General features: G+C 47.8%; 1 protein-coding gene across 4 annotated transcripts; it reads left to right on the forward strand.

Moving 5' to 3' along the window:
• The first annotated feature begins 5,021 nt into the window (after nucleotides 1-5,021).
• C5AR2 (complement C5a receptor 2) lies at nucleotides 5,022-13,198 on the forward strand. Of its 4 annotated transcripts, XM_047792533.1 has the most exons (4): nucleotides 5,024-5,587; nucleotides 6,176-6,252; nucleotides 10,795-10,905; nucleotides 11,899-13,198. In XM_047792533.1, exon 4 carries the CDS (start codon nucleotides 11,914-11,916, stop codon nucleotides 12,925-12,927), a length of 1,014 nt encoding a protein of 337 aa, XP_047648489.1. In that variant the 5' UTR covers nucleotides 5,024-5,587; nucleotides 6,176-6,252; nucleotides 10,795-10,905; nucleotides 11,899-11,913; the 3' UTR covers nucleotides 12,928-13,198. The 4 variants fall into 4 exon arrangements, with proteins under 4 accessions (XP_047648486.1, XP_047648489.1, XP_047648488.1 ...); XM_047792532.1 differs by lacking the exon at nucleotides 6,176-6,252 and having other exon boundaries at nucleotides 10,714-10,905; XM_047792531.1 differs by lacking the exon at nucleotides 6,176-6,252.
• The last annotated feature ends 3,423 nt before the right edge of the window (nucleotides 13,199-16,621 follow it).

Raw genomic sequence — 16,621 nt, forward strand, 5'->3', positions numbered from 1 at the left:
TTCCAGAATAGGCTGTGTGTTTTTTGTTTTGTTTTCAGTTTTTTTTTTTTTTTTTGCCGCCCTGCTGCATATGGAGTTCCCAGGGCCAGGAATCAGATCTGAGCTGCAGCTGTGGCAACACGGGATCCTTAACCCACTGTGCCGGACATGGGATCACACCTGCATCCTAGCAATACTAAGATTCTGTGGAACCGGTGGTGCCACAGTGGGAACTCCTGTGTGTGGTTTTTGATAGTAAATGTTGGTACCGTGCAGACCCTCTGGCAGCAAGGTTTTTTTGGGGAAAACCTGAGCCCCAGCTACCTTCAGGTCATCGGGGGGTGGGTGGGGGGTGTGGCGAGGGTACCTGGCACCTCTGGTAAAGACCGCTGTGATCCTGGCCGTCCCTTCTGCCTAACAGCCAAAATTTCTCCTGCTGCTCTCTTCCCTGGCTGGCTCCAGACTAGCTGGTCCCTCGGCATGATCCTTCCTCATCTTCTCTGCAGAGTTTCTTCCCTCAGCCTTAATTGTTGGCTTTCTAGAGTGCTCCCTCTTTTTTTTTTTTTTTTGGTCTTTTCTAGGGCCACACCCGCGGCATATGGAGGTTCCCAGGCTAGGGGTCTAATCGGAGCTGTAGCCACCAGCCTAAGCCAGAATCACAGCAACTCGGGATCCGAGCCGCATCCAAGACCCACACCACAGCTCACGGCAATGCCGGATCCTTAACCCACGGAGTGAGGCCAGGAATCGAACCTGCAACCTCATGGTTCCCAGTCAGATTCATTAACCATTGAGCCATGATGGCAACTCCCTAGAGTGCTCTCTCTTTTTTTTTTTTTTTTTGTCTTTTTGCCATTTCTTGAGCCGCTCCTGCAGCATATGGAGGTTCCCAGGCTAGGGGTTGAATCGGAGCTGTAGCCACCGGCCTGTGCCAGAGCCACAGCAACGAGGGATCCGAGCCGCGTCTGCAACCTACACCACAGCTCACGGCAACGCCGGATCGTTAACCCACTGAGCAAGGGCAGGGATCGAACCCGCAACCTCATGGTTCCTAGTCAGATTCGTTAACCACTGCACCACAACGGGAACTCCATAGAGTGCTCTCTTAAACATGGCTTCTCACTTTTTTTAAATTACTCAATGAATTTCTTACATGTATAGTTGTACAACGATCATCACAATCCAATTTTATAGCATTTCCATCCCAAACCTTCAGTGCATCCCCCCACCCCCCAACCTGTCTCCTTTGGAAACCATAAGTTTTTCAAAGTCTGTGAGTCAGTATCTATTCTGCAAAGAAGCTCAGTCTGTCCTTTTTTCAGATTCCACATGTCCGTGAAAGCATTTGATGTTGGTGTCTCATCGTATGGCTGATTTCACTTAGCGTGATCATTTCTAGGTCCATCCCTGTTGCTAAAAATGCTTTTAATGGCCGAGTAATATTCCATTGTGTATAGGTACCACATCTTCTCGATCCACTCCTCTGTTGATGGACATTTCCGTTGTTTCCCTGAATTGGCTATCGAAAGTAGTGCTGCAATGAACATCGGAGTACGTGTGTCTTTGTGAGTCATGGTTTTCTCTGGCCTTCTCACTTTTGTGGTTTCATTTAATACCTTCACAGCTGTCTCTCTTCAGGGTGTGGCCTCCTCCAGGAAGTCATCCCTGATTTCCTCTTCTGCCTTCCCACCCTGATGCCGTCGTATCTCCATTCCTGGCCATCCTCTGGCTTTCCTGGTTTGGGGAGTGGGCTGTAAGGAGTGGGGGGGGTGTCTTTCTCTCACTCATATTTGGAAAGGAGATGCTTCCTAGAAGCTGGGCCCCATAACAATCTTCTAGAAACACTTGAAGGCCGAGGTGGGGCATCCAGGTGGCTTCTGCAAGGCAGCTTCCGCCTGATGTTGATGAGTGTTGCCCAGGAGGGAAGTGGGCTGAAGGGCTAGGCGATTGCCAAATCTGGGGTCTGGGGAATCTGCTGAGTCAACGAGTTCTGAAGAGGAAGTGGTGGAGAAGGGAAGTGGGTGATGGGGTTGGCGGAGATTGCTGAGCTCCGACCCCCACCCCTCAAGTCAGTCCCCTGTCACTTACCCACCTGTTGCTCAGATGTGGCTCCTTCCAAGTCTGGGGGCTGAGCTTCCCCCTTCAGCTGCGCCATGTGACTTTCTCAAGCGCCCCCATCCTGACGCTCGGGGAGGGTGGTGTCACTCCAGACCCATGTGCCTTGATAGGAATGCAATTCGTGAGTCCTCATTTTTTAGCACCCGAACAAGAGACGAGCAAAGAGAAACAAAAAGAATCAGGTGACATGAATTTGGGTGCTAGATCTTATGGAACCAAATCTGTTTCAGGGGTTATTATTGCAATAAGTGATCAGTATAAAATGTTATGGAGAGATTTCACATGAAAAAAACCTCTGGTGTGTATTTTCCACTCACAGCAGCTCACATCTCAGATCCACCTCATTCCTGTAGCCTCCTGCTCAGTAGCCTCAGGTGGCCAGTGGCTCCCGTATCGGACTGCTCAGGCTAGAATTCCTTGACTAACCTTCAGATCATCCATAAAATTCTAACCTCTCACAGTTGGTGCTTTATACTTCTAACATTCTAGAATCCTCTGATTCAAATCGTCTGTGACTAACCTTGTGAGATCCCTCAGGTCAAAGATCCCATGAATCCAACGTGCCGAGAGAGTCTGTGATTCCAACCATTTAGCCTTCAGTGTCTGACCCAGATCAGATATCAGCAAACTCCTGCCTGTGGGCCAGATCTGGCCCATGGCTTGCTTTTTGTGAATAAAGTTTTATTGGAACACAGCCGTGCCATTCTGTCTGTGGCCATTGCTTGCTTTTGCAAATAAAGTTTTATTGGAACACAGCCGTGCCATTCTGTCTGTGGCCATTGCTTGTTTTTGCAAATAAAGTTTTATTGGAACACAGCCATGCCATGCAGGCTGTGGCTGCTTTCATTCTACTGAGGGGGCATAAGTGACCTCTTCACCAGCAAAAACTAAAATAGTCACTTTCTGTTGTCACCAAAAAAGCTGACTGACTCTTGATCTTGATATTCAAAGATTCTAAGATGGATGATGGTTTTGCAGATGCTTATTTGTTGTGCTTTATATTTTACACATGTAACAGGCATGAGCTACAGGGGAACTCTGGCCCCCCATTTTTTTATAACAGCTGTGTTCCTATTCCTGTTCATAGCAGCTCCCAGATCCCCAGTTAAGTACTCCCAGCTCCAGAGACACCAGAAAACCTTAGCTTCCCAGAATCGGAGAAATGTACACCCAAGACTCAGTGGCTCAGGACTTTAAGATCAAGTGATTTGAGAAACAAAGCCCCGTAAACTCAAGATCAGAAAAAGTTTGAGCTGATAAAAGACGGAGAACCATTGTTGGCTTCTCTCATGCTAGTTTCTCTTTCTGACCAGGGCTGTTTCCCTCGATCTGGGGGGATGAAGGGTGCCCACCCCCCGGCCTCAACCCCAGGATGTGATGGGGCGGGGGTGCCAAGGGGACATTTGCCTCTGCAGGGTGCTGTGGCCAGGCTCAGCCAAGTCAGGGTTGCCCAAAGGACACCCCAGCTCTTGCACAGAAACAACTTCCTTTACCAACACAAGTTTATTCTCCAAACAACAGCAATGAAAAATATATCCCATCAACCTCTTAAAGCAGACACCAAACACCAGACAGAGAAGCACAAACACCAAAAACCGCTGAATTAAAGGGCTCCAAAGTTGGAATAAGGGCCACTTCCTCTTGCTAAGCCTGTTTTCCTAAAATGTAAACTTTAGGAATTGATGCAATGCTTTCTGTTATTGTCAATTTCATAAACATGGACACAGCATATCCTGTGTGCCAGGCACTGTTGTGTGTATTTTATAACTATTATTATTATTATTTTGTCTTTTTGCTTTTTAGGGCCGAACCCATGGCATGTGGAGGTTCCCAGGCTAGGGGTCCAATTAGAGCTACGGTAGATCCTTAACCCACTGACCGAGGCCAGGGATTGAACCCGCGTCCTCATGGATGCTGGTTGGGTTTGTTAACCACTGAGCCACGACAGGAACTCTGATTACTATTCTTTTTAATCTTTTTTTTTTTGGCTCCCCCCGCCCCCCGACCCCTGCCAGTATGTGGAAGTTCCCAGGCCAGGGATCGATCCTGCACCACAGCAGTAACAACGGCTGGATGCTTAACCTACTGCACCACCAGCAGACTTATGTGGATTTTAAATCTCTTCACCCATCTCATGCCCTTAGTTGGAACATTCACAGGTAAGGAAGTTGAGGCTCAGAAGGGTTGAGGCCGGGAAACTTGTCAAGGGGCAGCTGGAATATGTATCTTCTCACTCTGGCTCTCAAATCCGTGTTCTCAGCCTCTGCACTATGCTGGGAGGGAGATTAGGGACCCCTACGCCACATCTTCCCATTTTATTTGTTCTTTGTTTTTTTTTTTTTTTTGTCTTTTTAGGGCCACACCCATGGCATATGGAGGTTCCCAGGCTAGGGGTCTATTCCAGAGCTGAAGTTGCCGACCTGCAAGGCTGGATCCGAGCTGCATTTGTGACCTGTGACCTACACCACAGCTCACAGCAACGCTGGATCCTTAACCCACTGAGGGGGGCCAGGGATTGAACCCAAGTCCTCATGGATCCTAGTCAGGTTCTTAACCTGCTGAGCCATGATGGCAACTCCCTACATCTTCCCATTTTAAAGAGGGAAACTGGGAGTTCCCATTGGTGGTCTCTGGAGTCCTGGGAGGCAGGTGCAATCCTACTGCCTGCCCTGCCTGGCACAGTGGGTTAAGGGCCATTGCTGTAGGTGGATCAGATCTGATCCCTGGTCTGGGAACTCCTTATGTCTCAGGGCGACCAGGGGAAAAGAAAAAAAAAAGAAAGAAAAAAGAGATAAAACAGAGGCCTCCAGAGGGGATGGGATGGGTTTGTGTTTTGTCTGCCTCTGAAGCCTCAAGCCCCGCCCTGGGTGGCCTTGGCCTTGTGGTGGAGGCTATGATCCTGCGCTGTCTCTCTCAGAGCTTAGGAGGCAGGAGGAATATTTATCTGTCCCCAAGGCTCTGAAGAGGGCAGAAGGAGGGGCACACAGCTGGAGTCCGGGGTGGGGAAGGAGCGGGCCTTGGGGGGTTTGGTGAGGCCGACCTTTGAGGCTCTGCAAGGTCAGGGCCTCCAAGACCTCCCCCCTAGACCTCCAAAGTCAGACTAGGTCTGGCTTCGAGGAAGCCGGTGACCCTGAGATTGGTGTTGGGGACACTAGGTCAGCTCTCCACCCCCCGGAGCCCTCTCAGACCTCGCCTGCTGCCCAGTAATTTTGGGATGTGTGAGTCATGGGAGGATTCCAGGACAAACATTCAGGAAGAGGAAAAGGCCATTCCTGTTTTTCTCCCTGGGGGTGGGGATCGGCTGGGAACTGTGAGGTGGCAGTGTGTGGTAGGGTCCCCTAGCAGCCCTGGTAGACACGATCAGCTTGCAGGACTCTACCAGCTGCCAGATGCGGGGGAGAGACCTCAGACCTCCCGGGACCTGGCCATGAGCCTGGATCGTGCTCCAAGCAGCAGTTTGGCCCAAGTGGGGACCCTCTCACAAGAGACGGTAAGGATGGAGGGAAGGAGGGAGGGAAGGCTGGTGGCGGTGGGGGAGGGCGCATTTCCCAAGCCTGGCTTTTTAGACTCATTAGTTTCAGAATCTGGGAATCTGAACTAGAATTTGAGGGGTGGCATCTTTTTTTTTTCTTTTTCTTTTCTTTCTTCCCCATTTTGGGCTGCCCCGAGGCACATGGAGCTCCCGGGCCAGGGATCCGATCCGAGCCGCAGTTTTGACCTAAGCCACAGCTGTGGCAACGTGGGATCCTTCACCCACTCTGTGGGGCTGGGGCTGGAACCCTCGTCCTGGTGCTCCCAAGATACCGCTGACCCTGATCCCACTGCGCCACAGCGGGTGCTTCAGGTCGTGGAATCTTATCACCATCGCGTTGGAATCCACATCTGAATTCCCAGCCCCAGAGCCCCTTCTGGTTCCCCCCCAATTCCCTACCCCCTGTAGAATTCTTTTCCTCACTTCTGAACTTCCTAGGAAAGGGATCAGTCAGTGCCTTGTGCTGTGTGTGCCTCTGTCCCCTCAGCATATTTAGGAAGAGCATCCTGTAATCCAGGGTGGTTGGTTTCATTCTCATCGTTACAGACTCTTCTGCGACATGTGTATTCATTCTGCGTGGGTAGGTCCGTGATTTCCCATCGTGGGCTGCTCTGAACATTCTGGTGCGTGCTTTTTTTTTTTTTGTCTTTTTAGGGTCACACCAGTGGCATATGGAGGTTCCCAGGCTAGGGGTTGAATCAGAGCTATAGCCACCGGCCTACACCACAGCTCACAGCAATGTCGGATCCTGAACCCACTGAGCGAGGCCAGGGATCAAACCCTCGTCCTCATGGATACTAGTCAGGTTCATAACCCACTAAGCCACAACAGGAAGTCCTTTTCAAATTTTTATTGGACTATAGGAGTTCCTGTCATGACGCATCAGAAATGAATCCGACTAGGAACCATGAGGTTGTGGGTTGGACCCCTGGCCTCGCTCAGTGGGTTAAGGATCTGGCGTTGCTGTGAGCTGTGGTGTAGGTCGCAGACGCGGCTGAGATCTGGCGTTGCTGTGGCTGTGGTGTAGGCTGGCAGCTGTGGCTCCGATTCGACCCCTAGCCTGGGAACCTCCATATGCCATGGGTGCAGCCCTAAAAAAAAGACCAAAAAAAAAAAAAGTTTATTGCTTTACAATGTTGTATTAGTTTCAGGTGTCCAGCAAAGTGAATTAGTTTTGTGTGTGTGTGTGTGCGTGTGCGTGTGCGTGTGCGTGTGTGTGTGTGTGTGATACATATTCGTTCTTTCCCAAATTCTTTTCCCATGTAGGTTATTACAGAATATTGAGTAGATGGCTTTGTGCTCTGTCCTTGTTGCTCATCTACTTTGCATACGTATATATGCGGGTATCTTTTTTTTTATTTAAAAAAAATTAAAAAAAATTTTTTTTTGTCTTTTTAGTATTTCTTTGGGCCGCTCCTGCAGCATATGGAGGTTCCCAGGCTAGGGGTTGAATTGGAGCTGTAGCCACCGGCCTACGCCAGAGCCACAGCAACGCAGGATCCGAGCTGCGTCTGCAACCTACACCACAGCTCACGGCAACGCCGGCTCGTTAACCCACTGAGCAAGGGCAGGGACCGAACCCTCAACCTCATGGTTCCTAGTCGGATTCGTTAACCACTGCGCCACGACGGGAACTCCTATATGCGGGTATCTTAATCCCCAATTCCTCATTGATCCCTCCCTCCATCTCCCCTTTGGTAACTGGAAGTTTGTTTTCAAAATCTGTGAGTCTGTTTCTGTTTGTACCTAAGATCATTGGAATGATTTTCCAAATTAGCTTCCATATAGAAGTGATAGCATCTGGTATTTGTCTTTCTCTGTCCCACTCACATCCCTTAGCAGGAGACTCTCTAGATCCAACAGTGTCTTTGGTGTTGACTGTCTGGCTGTAAACCTAAGGCATTGTTTTTAAAATATTAGAGGAGTTCCCCTCGTGGCTCAGCGGAAATGAATCTGACTCGTATTCATGAGGTTGCAGGTTTGATCCCTCGCTCAGTGGGTTAAGGATCCAGTGTCGCTCTGAGCTGTGGTGTCAGTCGCAGGCGAGGTTCGGGTCCCGCGTGGCTGTGGCTGTGGTGTAGGCCGACAGCTGTGGCTCCGATTCGACCCCTAGCCTTGGAACCTCCACGTGCCAGGGATGCGGCCCTGGAAAGGACAAATATATAATATTAGAAGTGTAGTTACATATTTTTCTCACAAGATAGTATTTCATGAATATATGTTCTTGTTAATACATATATCATTACACACTGGGGTAAAGAAAAAAATTAAATGGTATTTTTTCAGCTTCTCCCATCAGAGGCAAAACTTTTCCTTCCTTCCTTTCTTTTGAAGCATAATTAATTTATAATTATATTGCTTTCGTGTGTACAGCAAAGTGATTCTGTTACACACCCAAACACATATTCTTTTCCAGATTCTTCTTAAGACCACGCTTGTGATGTATGGAAGTTCCCAGGCTAGGGATTGAATCAGAGCTGCAGCTGCCAGCCTGCACCACAGCAGCCCCTGTGACTGGCTCACAGCAACGCCGATTCTTAATTCACTGATGGAGGCTGGGGATCCCGCATCCTCATGGATAGTAGTCAGCTTCTTACTCTGCTGAGCTACAACAGGAACTCCCCTCTTCATTCTTCACTCACCGAATGAATACGTATCAGCTAAGCACCTGCTGAGTGCCACAAGCTACTGCAGGTACTGGGGATAGAGCGGAGCCCAAAGCAGGGGAAAAAAGGGCTGTAATGATTATAATTACCTCACAGCATTGTTCTAAGGGGTATGCCTGGTACATACTGGGCACTCGTTAAAGTCATCTATTACTTGAATTCTTATAAAATAATAATAATGATGATTATGTTGTAGCTATAGATATAAATAAATAAATCCAATGTATTTTGTATACCAAATACATCATATTTGGTATACAAATATATAATTTATGATATATTTGGTATACAAATATATACATGTATTTGATATACAAATATATAGTTTATTTGGTATTTATCTTATAAAATAATAATAGTAATTGTGTCTTATGTATAACTATAAATACATATATGTAATTTATGTGGTATACATAATTACAATGGTACTTATAAAATATATAAATATTTTGTAAATGTATAAAATTTAAATTATAAAATACATAAATATAATTTATTTGGATTCTTATAAAATTATAATGGTAATTGTTATATATAAACATATGAAATATATTATATATATTAAATATATAAACATATATTTTAATATGTAAATATATTTAAAATATATAAATATATATTTTATATATCTATAATTTTATGTATAGATATAATTATATGAATGTAATTTATTTTAATTCTTATAAAATTATAATGGTAATTATGTTATATATATATAACTATATAATTTATTTGGTATACAAATATATAATTTACTTGGATTTATCTTATAAAATAAGAGTTATGATAATTATGTTTTACACATAAATATATAAATATATAAACTAAATTTTTTTTTTGGTCTTTTTCTAGGGCTGCACCCAGGGCATATGGAGGTTCCCAGGCTAGGGGTTCAATTGGAGCTGTAACCCCCGGCCTACACCACAGCCACAGCAAATCGGGATCCCAGCTGCGTCTTTGACCTACACCACAGCTCATGGCAATGCCAGATTCTTAACCCACTGAGCGAGGCCAAGGATGGAACCCACAACCTCATGGTTCCTAGTGGGATTCGCTAACCACTGAGCCATGACAGGAACTCCCTATAAACTAATTTTTTAGTAGAAAATAATAATGTGACCTGTGGTGATCATCAAATGTCATTTAGGTGGAGGCTGGTTGATAAGCCTGATGCACCCAGCCAGTGCACTAATTTTGCAATTATTGTCAAGAAAGGAGCCACTGGGTCCAGAGGGGGGAACAGACCTAAGACCCTTTACTCGGAAAGGAGTAAGCGGTGACACAGGGCGTGTTGAATGTTCCCATTCCTGTTACTGTATTAAAAGGGAAATCCCATAGACGGATTAAGTTGCTTACACACAGAAAACTCTGATTTGAACTGGGAGGAGCTGGGAAGGGTGGGGTCTCAGGGTCAGGGAGAGAGTTTGTGTGGATCTGGGTACCAGCGGCAAATCTGATGCTCACGGTGGACCAGGCACAGTGCTCAGTGCTTCATGCTTATTATGTGATGAGTTCTTACCAACACCCTCCAAGGTGCGTATGTTATTCTCATTTGCACATGAGGATGCTGAGGCAGAGAGGTTCACCGACTTGCGAAGGCCACATAGCTGATAAGGGCTTGATTTTTTTTCTTTTTCTTTCTTTTTTTTTTTTTTTGGTCTTTTTAGGGCTGAACCTGCAGCATATGGAGGTTCCCAGGGTAGGGGCTGAATCAGAGCTACAGATGCCAGCCTACACCACAGCTCACGGCAATGCTGGATTCTTAACCCACTGAACAAGGCCAGGGATCGAACCTGCATCCTCATGGATGCTAGTTAGATTTGATTCCACTGAGCCACAATGGGAACTCCTGATTTTTAAAAAATTTTTTTTGGTTGTGCCAAGGTATATGGAGTTCCTGGGCCAGGGATCAGATCTGAGCGGCAATCATGACCTACGCCCAGGATCCTTAACCCATTGCACCAGGCTGGGGATGACCCACTGCTCCAGAGATGCTGCCAATCTTGTTGGGCCACAGCGGGAACTCTGAGGGTTTGAATCGTTAAAGCCTGCACATATTTTATTCTAGTGATGAAAATGATATGTAAGTAGAAGCCAAACTGGAAACTCACACACGCGCGTGCACACACACACGCAATGACTTGGCGTCTTAGCCGCTTGGCAGAGAGGAGGGGGGAGGGGTGCACCCCAACTTCCCCTCTACCTTTCCTGTTGTGTCAACTCCAGCTGGTGCTCTGGGCAGGGCCAGCTGGCTGGTACAAAGAGCCGCAGGGTCAGGTCACTCTGACATCCTGCAGGTCCCACTACTGGCTACCTGAGCCCCACATGTTTTACACACAATACCTCTTCAAGTGCTCCCCAAACTGGTAAGGGAGGTTCACCTCAGTGACTCAGGGACTCATTTCTCATATGAGACAGCCGAGCGAGAGCCACCTGAACCTGCTCCCTAGAGTCACAGAGCCCAGTCGGCTCAGGGCCACTGGCTGTCCTGCCTTCCAGCTCTCCTGGACCTAAGACGTGGATGATCATATTTTGGGGCTCGGAGCACCAGAGCCGGACTGACACAGTTTGCAGCTTCGCTCTGTTACTTGTGTAGCTGAGTGAGCTTCGGTAAGTTCCTTAACGTTTCTGTGCCTCAGTTTTCTCATCTGCAGAAATGGGTATAAGACAAGGATGACAATCAGAGGGTTATTATGAAGGACTAAATGATTTTTTGTCTTTTTTTTTTTTTTTTTTTTTTGCTTTTTAGGACCACACCTGCAACATATGGAAGTTCCCGGGCTAGGGGTTGAATGGAGCTGCAGCTGCCGGCCTACACCACAGCCACAGCCACAGCCATGCCAGATCCAAGCTGCGTCTGCGAACCACACCATGGCTCACAGCAATGCTGGATCCTTAACCCACTGGACAGGGCCAGGGATCAAACCCGCATCCTCATGGATACTAGTCGAGTTTGTAACCCGCTGAGCCACAATGGGAACTCCTGGGAAAGAGGTTTTTTTTTTTCTGTTTTGGCCTCTGCAGTGAATTTAGTGCCTGGAACAGAGCAGGTGCTTAGGAGCTGGGCCAGATGAATGAATGAATGAATGAATGAATGATAGAGAATTTAAAGTTTTTTTTTTTTTGCTTTTTCATGGCCATACCTGTGGCACATGGAAGTTCCCAGGCTAGGGGTATAATTGGAGCTGCAGCTGCCAGCCTGCACCACAGCCACAGCAATGCCAGATCTAGGCCGCATCTTCGACCTACACCACCGCTGGCGGCAATGCTGGATCCTTAATCCACCGAGCGAGGCCAGGGATCAAACCTGCGTCCTCAACAGACACTACGTCGGGTTCACAATGGGCACTTCTGGAATTCCACGATGTTTAGGTTGCTATTGTTCTTACAGTGTAAGATTCTAGAATTGCAGGATGCTAATAAGCTGGGGGTTCTGATGCTGTAATATTCTAGAATTTTCTAGAATTCCAATTTTCTGATGTGCTGGAGTTCCAATCCTAACTGTGGCTTGCAAGCTAATGGGCTGGGGTTCCTACACCCTAGTCTTCCAAGGGCCAGAGAGGTTTTGTTCCTGAAGTTTCATGCCATTTCTCTCCTGTCCAGGTGTCTGGGGCCTGGATGGAGAACGCGTCTCTCAGCTACGAGTACGGGGATTACGGCGAGATTCCGGATCTCCCTGTGGACTGTGCTGACAGCACCTGCACCTCCATTGACCCCCTCCACGCAGCCCCTCTCCTGCTGTATGCCGCGGTCTTCCTGGTGGGGATGCCAGGCAATGCCATGGTGGTCTGGGTGACCTGGAAGGAGGCCCGCCAGAGGGCCGGTGCCACCTGGTTCCTCCACCTGGCCGTGGCGGATCTGCTCTGCTGCTTGTCTCTCCCGATCCTGGCGGTGTCTGTCGCCCACGGGGGCCGCTGGCTGTACGGGGCAGTGGGCTGTCGGACCCTGCCCTCTGTCATCCTGCTCTCCATGTATACCAGCGTCCTCCTCCTGGCTGGTCTCAGCGCTGACCTCTGCCTGCTGGCCGTCAGGCCCACCTGGTGGGGTGCAGCTCGGCGGGCGTGCAGGGTGCGGGTGGCCTGTGGGGCAGCCTGGACCCTGGCCTTGCTGCTCACGGTGCCCTCGGCCATCTACCGCCGGCTGCACCAGGAGCATTTCCCACGCCGGCTGGAGTGCGTGGTGGACTATGGCGGCTCGACTGTGGCCGAGAACTTGGTGACTGCCATCCGGTTTATTTTTGGCTTTCTGGGGCCGCTGGTGATCGTGGCCGGCTGCCACGGTGCCCTCCTATGCCACGCGGCCCGACACCGCTGGCCGCTGGGCATCGCTGTGGTGGTGGGTTTTTTTATCTGCTGGGCCCCCTACCACGCGCTGGGGCTAGTACTCACCGCGGCTGCCCCTCACTCCACGCTCCTGGCCGGGGCCCTGCGGGCCGAACCCTTGGTCGTGGGCCTCGCTCTTGCTCACAGCTGCCTCAATCCCATGCTCTTCCTGTATTGCGGGCGGACTCAACTCCGTCAGTCACTGCCCGCTGCATGTCGCTGGGCCCTGAAGGAGTCACAGAGCAAGGATGAAAGTGTGGTCAGCAAGAAATCCACCAGCCATGACTTTGTCTCAGACGTAGAGGTGTAGGCTAAGAGAAACTGGTTTGTATCCTCCTATCGCATTTTATAAGACTGGCTTAAGGCAGAGCTGTATCCAGGGGCTTACTGATATTGTCATTTATTCCTCTATTCATTCAACAAACATTCAGCATGCACCTACCATGTGCAAGACCCTATTATAGGCACTGGGGATGAAGCAGTGGCTAAAACAGAGAAATCCTTTGCCCTAAAGGAGCTCACATTTTAGTGGAGGAAGGCAGACGTTAAGCAAAGAAATAAAGGAATACAGATTATGTCAAGTGCGACGAGTGCTAAGAAACCTAAAGGGGACAAAGAGGGCTGAGCGGGGCAGGGATGTACATCAGCCAGGCAAGGCCCCTCGGGTAAAGGCGATATTTGAGCCAAGATCAGAAAAAGGGAGGGAGGAGTTATGCTTAAATCTGGGAGAAAAGCCTTCCAAGCAGAGGGAACAGCAAGGGCAGAGGTCCTGAGGCAGAATGTGCTTGGCAAATTCCAGAGAGAGTGAGAAGGCCCCTGTGAATGGAGCAGAATGAGCAAGAGGCAGAGTGGTTTGAAACGAAGGGAGAGAGGCCATGGGGGCCCAGATTTTGAGGTCTGCTTGTAGGGTCATAACAAGTGTTTGGGGGAATCCGTGGGAAGATTCCAACCTATTGTTGCCAGATAATATTAAGAGCCAATGAAGGAGTTTCCATCTCGGTGCAGCGGAAACGAATCCGACTAGGAACCATGAGATTGCGGTTCAATCCCTTGCCTTGATCAGTGGGTTAAGGATCTGGCGTTGCCATGAGCTGTGGTGCAGGTCACAGATGCAGCTTGGCTCCGCAGTTGCTGTGGCTGTGGTGTAGGCTGGCAGCTGTAGCTTCGATTAGACCCCTAGCCTGAGCACCTCCATATGCCACAGGTGCGGCCCTAAAAAGACAAAAAATAAATAAAAGCCAACTAAATTTGAGTTTCAGATAAACAACAAGAATATATATATATATTTGCTTTTTAGGGCTGCACCCGCGGCATATGGAGGTGCCCAAGCTAGGGGTCGAACTGGAGCTACAGGTGCTGGCCTACACCACAGCCACAGCCATGCCAGATCCAAGCCACATCTGCGACCTACACCACAGTTCATGGCAACGCCAGACTCCTGACCCACTGCACAAGGACAGGGATCAAACCTGCATCCTTATGGTTCCTTGTCAGATTCGTTTCCACTGCACCATAATGGGAACTAAACATTTGAACAGAATATGTCCCGTGCAATATTTGAAACATACCTATACTAAAAATTATTTGTCTAAAATTCAAATTTAACCAAGCATTTGGTAATTTTGCGCCTCCACCCCACCCCAAATCAGGCAATCCTGTTCTGAACAGAGCCTTGATTTGACTTGGGTTTTGACTGGATCGCCTCGGTTGCTGGTGGAAACTAGTCAATGAGGGAGGAGAACGGAACCCATGAGCTACTGTGATAGAAGAGGCCCTTACGACTCGGATCAGGAGTCACAGCAGAGGAGGAGAGGAGAGGAGAGGATGACAAACGTGACTCTGTTTTGCAGGAAATGTTATATCCAGCCTCCTTTGTTTGATATCTGAGGCTTCTTTCCACCCCCTGGGCACTCTTGGATGCTAGCCACTCAGACCCTCTAGCAGACAGACTAATGACCCCCACGGAGGTCTGCATCCCAGTCCTCGGAAGCTGTGAATATGTGATCTTAGGTGGCAGAAGAACCTCGCAGATGTGTCTGAATTAAGGATCTTGAGGTGGGGAGTTTCCAGAACAGGACTTCCCAGCTCAACTGTAAATTCCCCAAGGGCAACATCCGGGCCACTTTAATTTCTGTCTCTCCTCCACCCATCCCGAGCCTTAGAAAGAGCCAAACTGTATTTGTCTATATCCTGTTTTCTTCTGTCCAGATTCTGAGCTCCCCAACGGTGATGGGGGGATAGGGGTGTCTCTCTCTCTCTCTCTCTATTTACTTTTTTCTTTATCTGATACAGGGACATATAGTAGGTTCTTGACTATATATATATATATATATATATATATATATATATATATATAAACTATATATATATATATGTTGTTTGATATTTTATTCAGAATTTTCATGCAGGAGTTATTAAGACCCAGACTGCCTTGTAAAAAGAATTATGTCCTGGTACCATTTACACAGCTTCATGAAAAGGTGGGAGACATCCTGCCGTGACTCCAATGGGGCTAGCTGCCATTTAGGAGACTTCTTTGCAGATATGTTTAGAAAAGCCTTTTGTGTGCTTTGAAATTTATTTTCCTCTCTTATTATGTCAGCCTTCATTTTTCTTAAGATGAATCAATTTCATGAAAGTTTTTGAATGTGTTTCTGGGGAATTCTCCATAAAAGTCCCTTGATTATTAAAAATAATCTTGCTGGCGTTCCCATTGTGCTGCAGCGGAAATGAATCCAACTAGGAACCATAAGGTTTTGGATTCGATCCCTGGCCTGGCTTAGTGGGTTAAGGATCCGGTGTTGTCATGAGCTGTGGTGTAGGTCGAAGACTCGGCTCAGATCTGGTGTTGCTGTGGCTGCAGTGTAGGCCAGCAACTACAGCTCTGATTAGACCCCCTAGTCTGGGAACTTCCATATGCCGTGGGTGCAGCCCTCAAAAGACAAAGATAAATACATACATACATACATACCCTAAGTAAAATAACTATCTAAAATGAATAATCTTGCTTTTTGTTTATTGTAACGTCCCCTTTTCGTTCTAAGGTTGCTCTTTCGTTTTTGCTTATTTTTAGCCTGGATATGTCATTTTCCTCAAGTTTGCAAAGATCTAGGTCTTACGGTTTTTCCAAGAACTAGTTTCAAGTTTGTTACTCAATCTTAATGTGGGTAGTTTGTTATTTTCTTCCTGATTTCGTATTAGTTGTTTACTTCCTCCAATTTTCCTTTTTAAAAAAGTTGTATTTCTCTTTTGTAAATTTTAACCGAGGTTAGTCAGTTTCTTCTCTTTCTTTGGATTACAACACTTGGATTGGCCTATGTTCAAAGAGTTTCTCAAAGGTTTGAAAATTACATGCAATTCACATGCAACCTCCCAATTCAATGTATGAAAAGGTAACTCAACAGTGCTGAAGACAGGACTCTGGACTCTCTCTTAGCCCTCCTCCTGCATCTTCGCCATCTGAACTGATGGCAACTCCCTATTTCCAGGCACTCCTGCCAAGATCTTTGGGGTCATCCTTGCCACCTCTTTCTCTCATATGCCACACCCAATGTGTCAGCCAATCCCTGCAGGTTCTGCCTTAAAACATCCATCTTCTCTGCCATCATCCTGGCCCAGCTGCCTATTGCAGCTCTCACCTATTGCAGCAGCCTCCTCCCCGGTCCCCTTTTTCTCATCTCGAATCCCATATTCGTTCCCTACTTGGGAGCCAGAGGACTCTGTTAAAATCTAAAGTTCATGGAACTCCGCCCATGGGGTCCCAGTTCACTCAGAGTAGAAACCAAAGCTCTTGCTTTGGTGTGTATGATTTCTGCCCCTCCTTTTCCCCACCTCTTTCCCCACTACTCGTCCATCCTTCATCCAGACGCACAAGCCAGCAGGCCCTTGAACCCTTGAAGGTTTTTTATGTGGGGGGGACTGGGTGCTGTGTGTGAGCAGCATTTGGAAGTTCCCCGGCCAGGGAATGAACCCGAGCCACAGCAGGGACAAGGCAAAATCCTTAA

The sequence above is a fragment of the Phacochoerus africanus genome, chromosome 8 (assembly GCF_016906955.1).
Source record: "Phacochoerus africanus isolate WHEZ1 chromosome 8, ROS_Pafr_v1, whole genome shotgun sequence".
In the NCBI taxonomy this organism is placed as follows: domain Eukaryota; kingdom Metazoa; phylum Chordata; class Mammalia; order Artiodactyla; family Suidae; genus Phacochoerus; species Phacochoerus africanus.

Coding starts and splice junctions, on each gene's coding strand:
- C5AR2 (XM_047792530.1), top strand. CDS start 5,312: ATGTGTGAGTCATGGGAGGATTCCAGGACAAACATTCAGGAAGAGGAA. Junction 5,588..11,898: donor GGACCCTCTCACAAGAGACG/GTAAGGATGGAG, acceptor TCTCCTGTCCAG/GTGTCTGGGGCCTGGATGGA.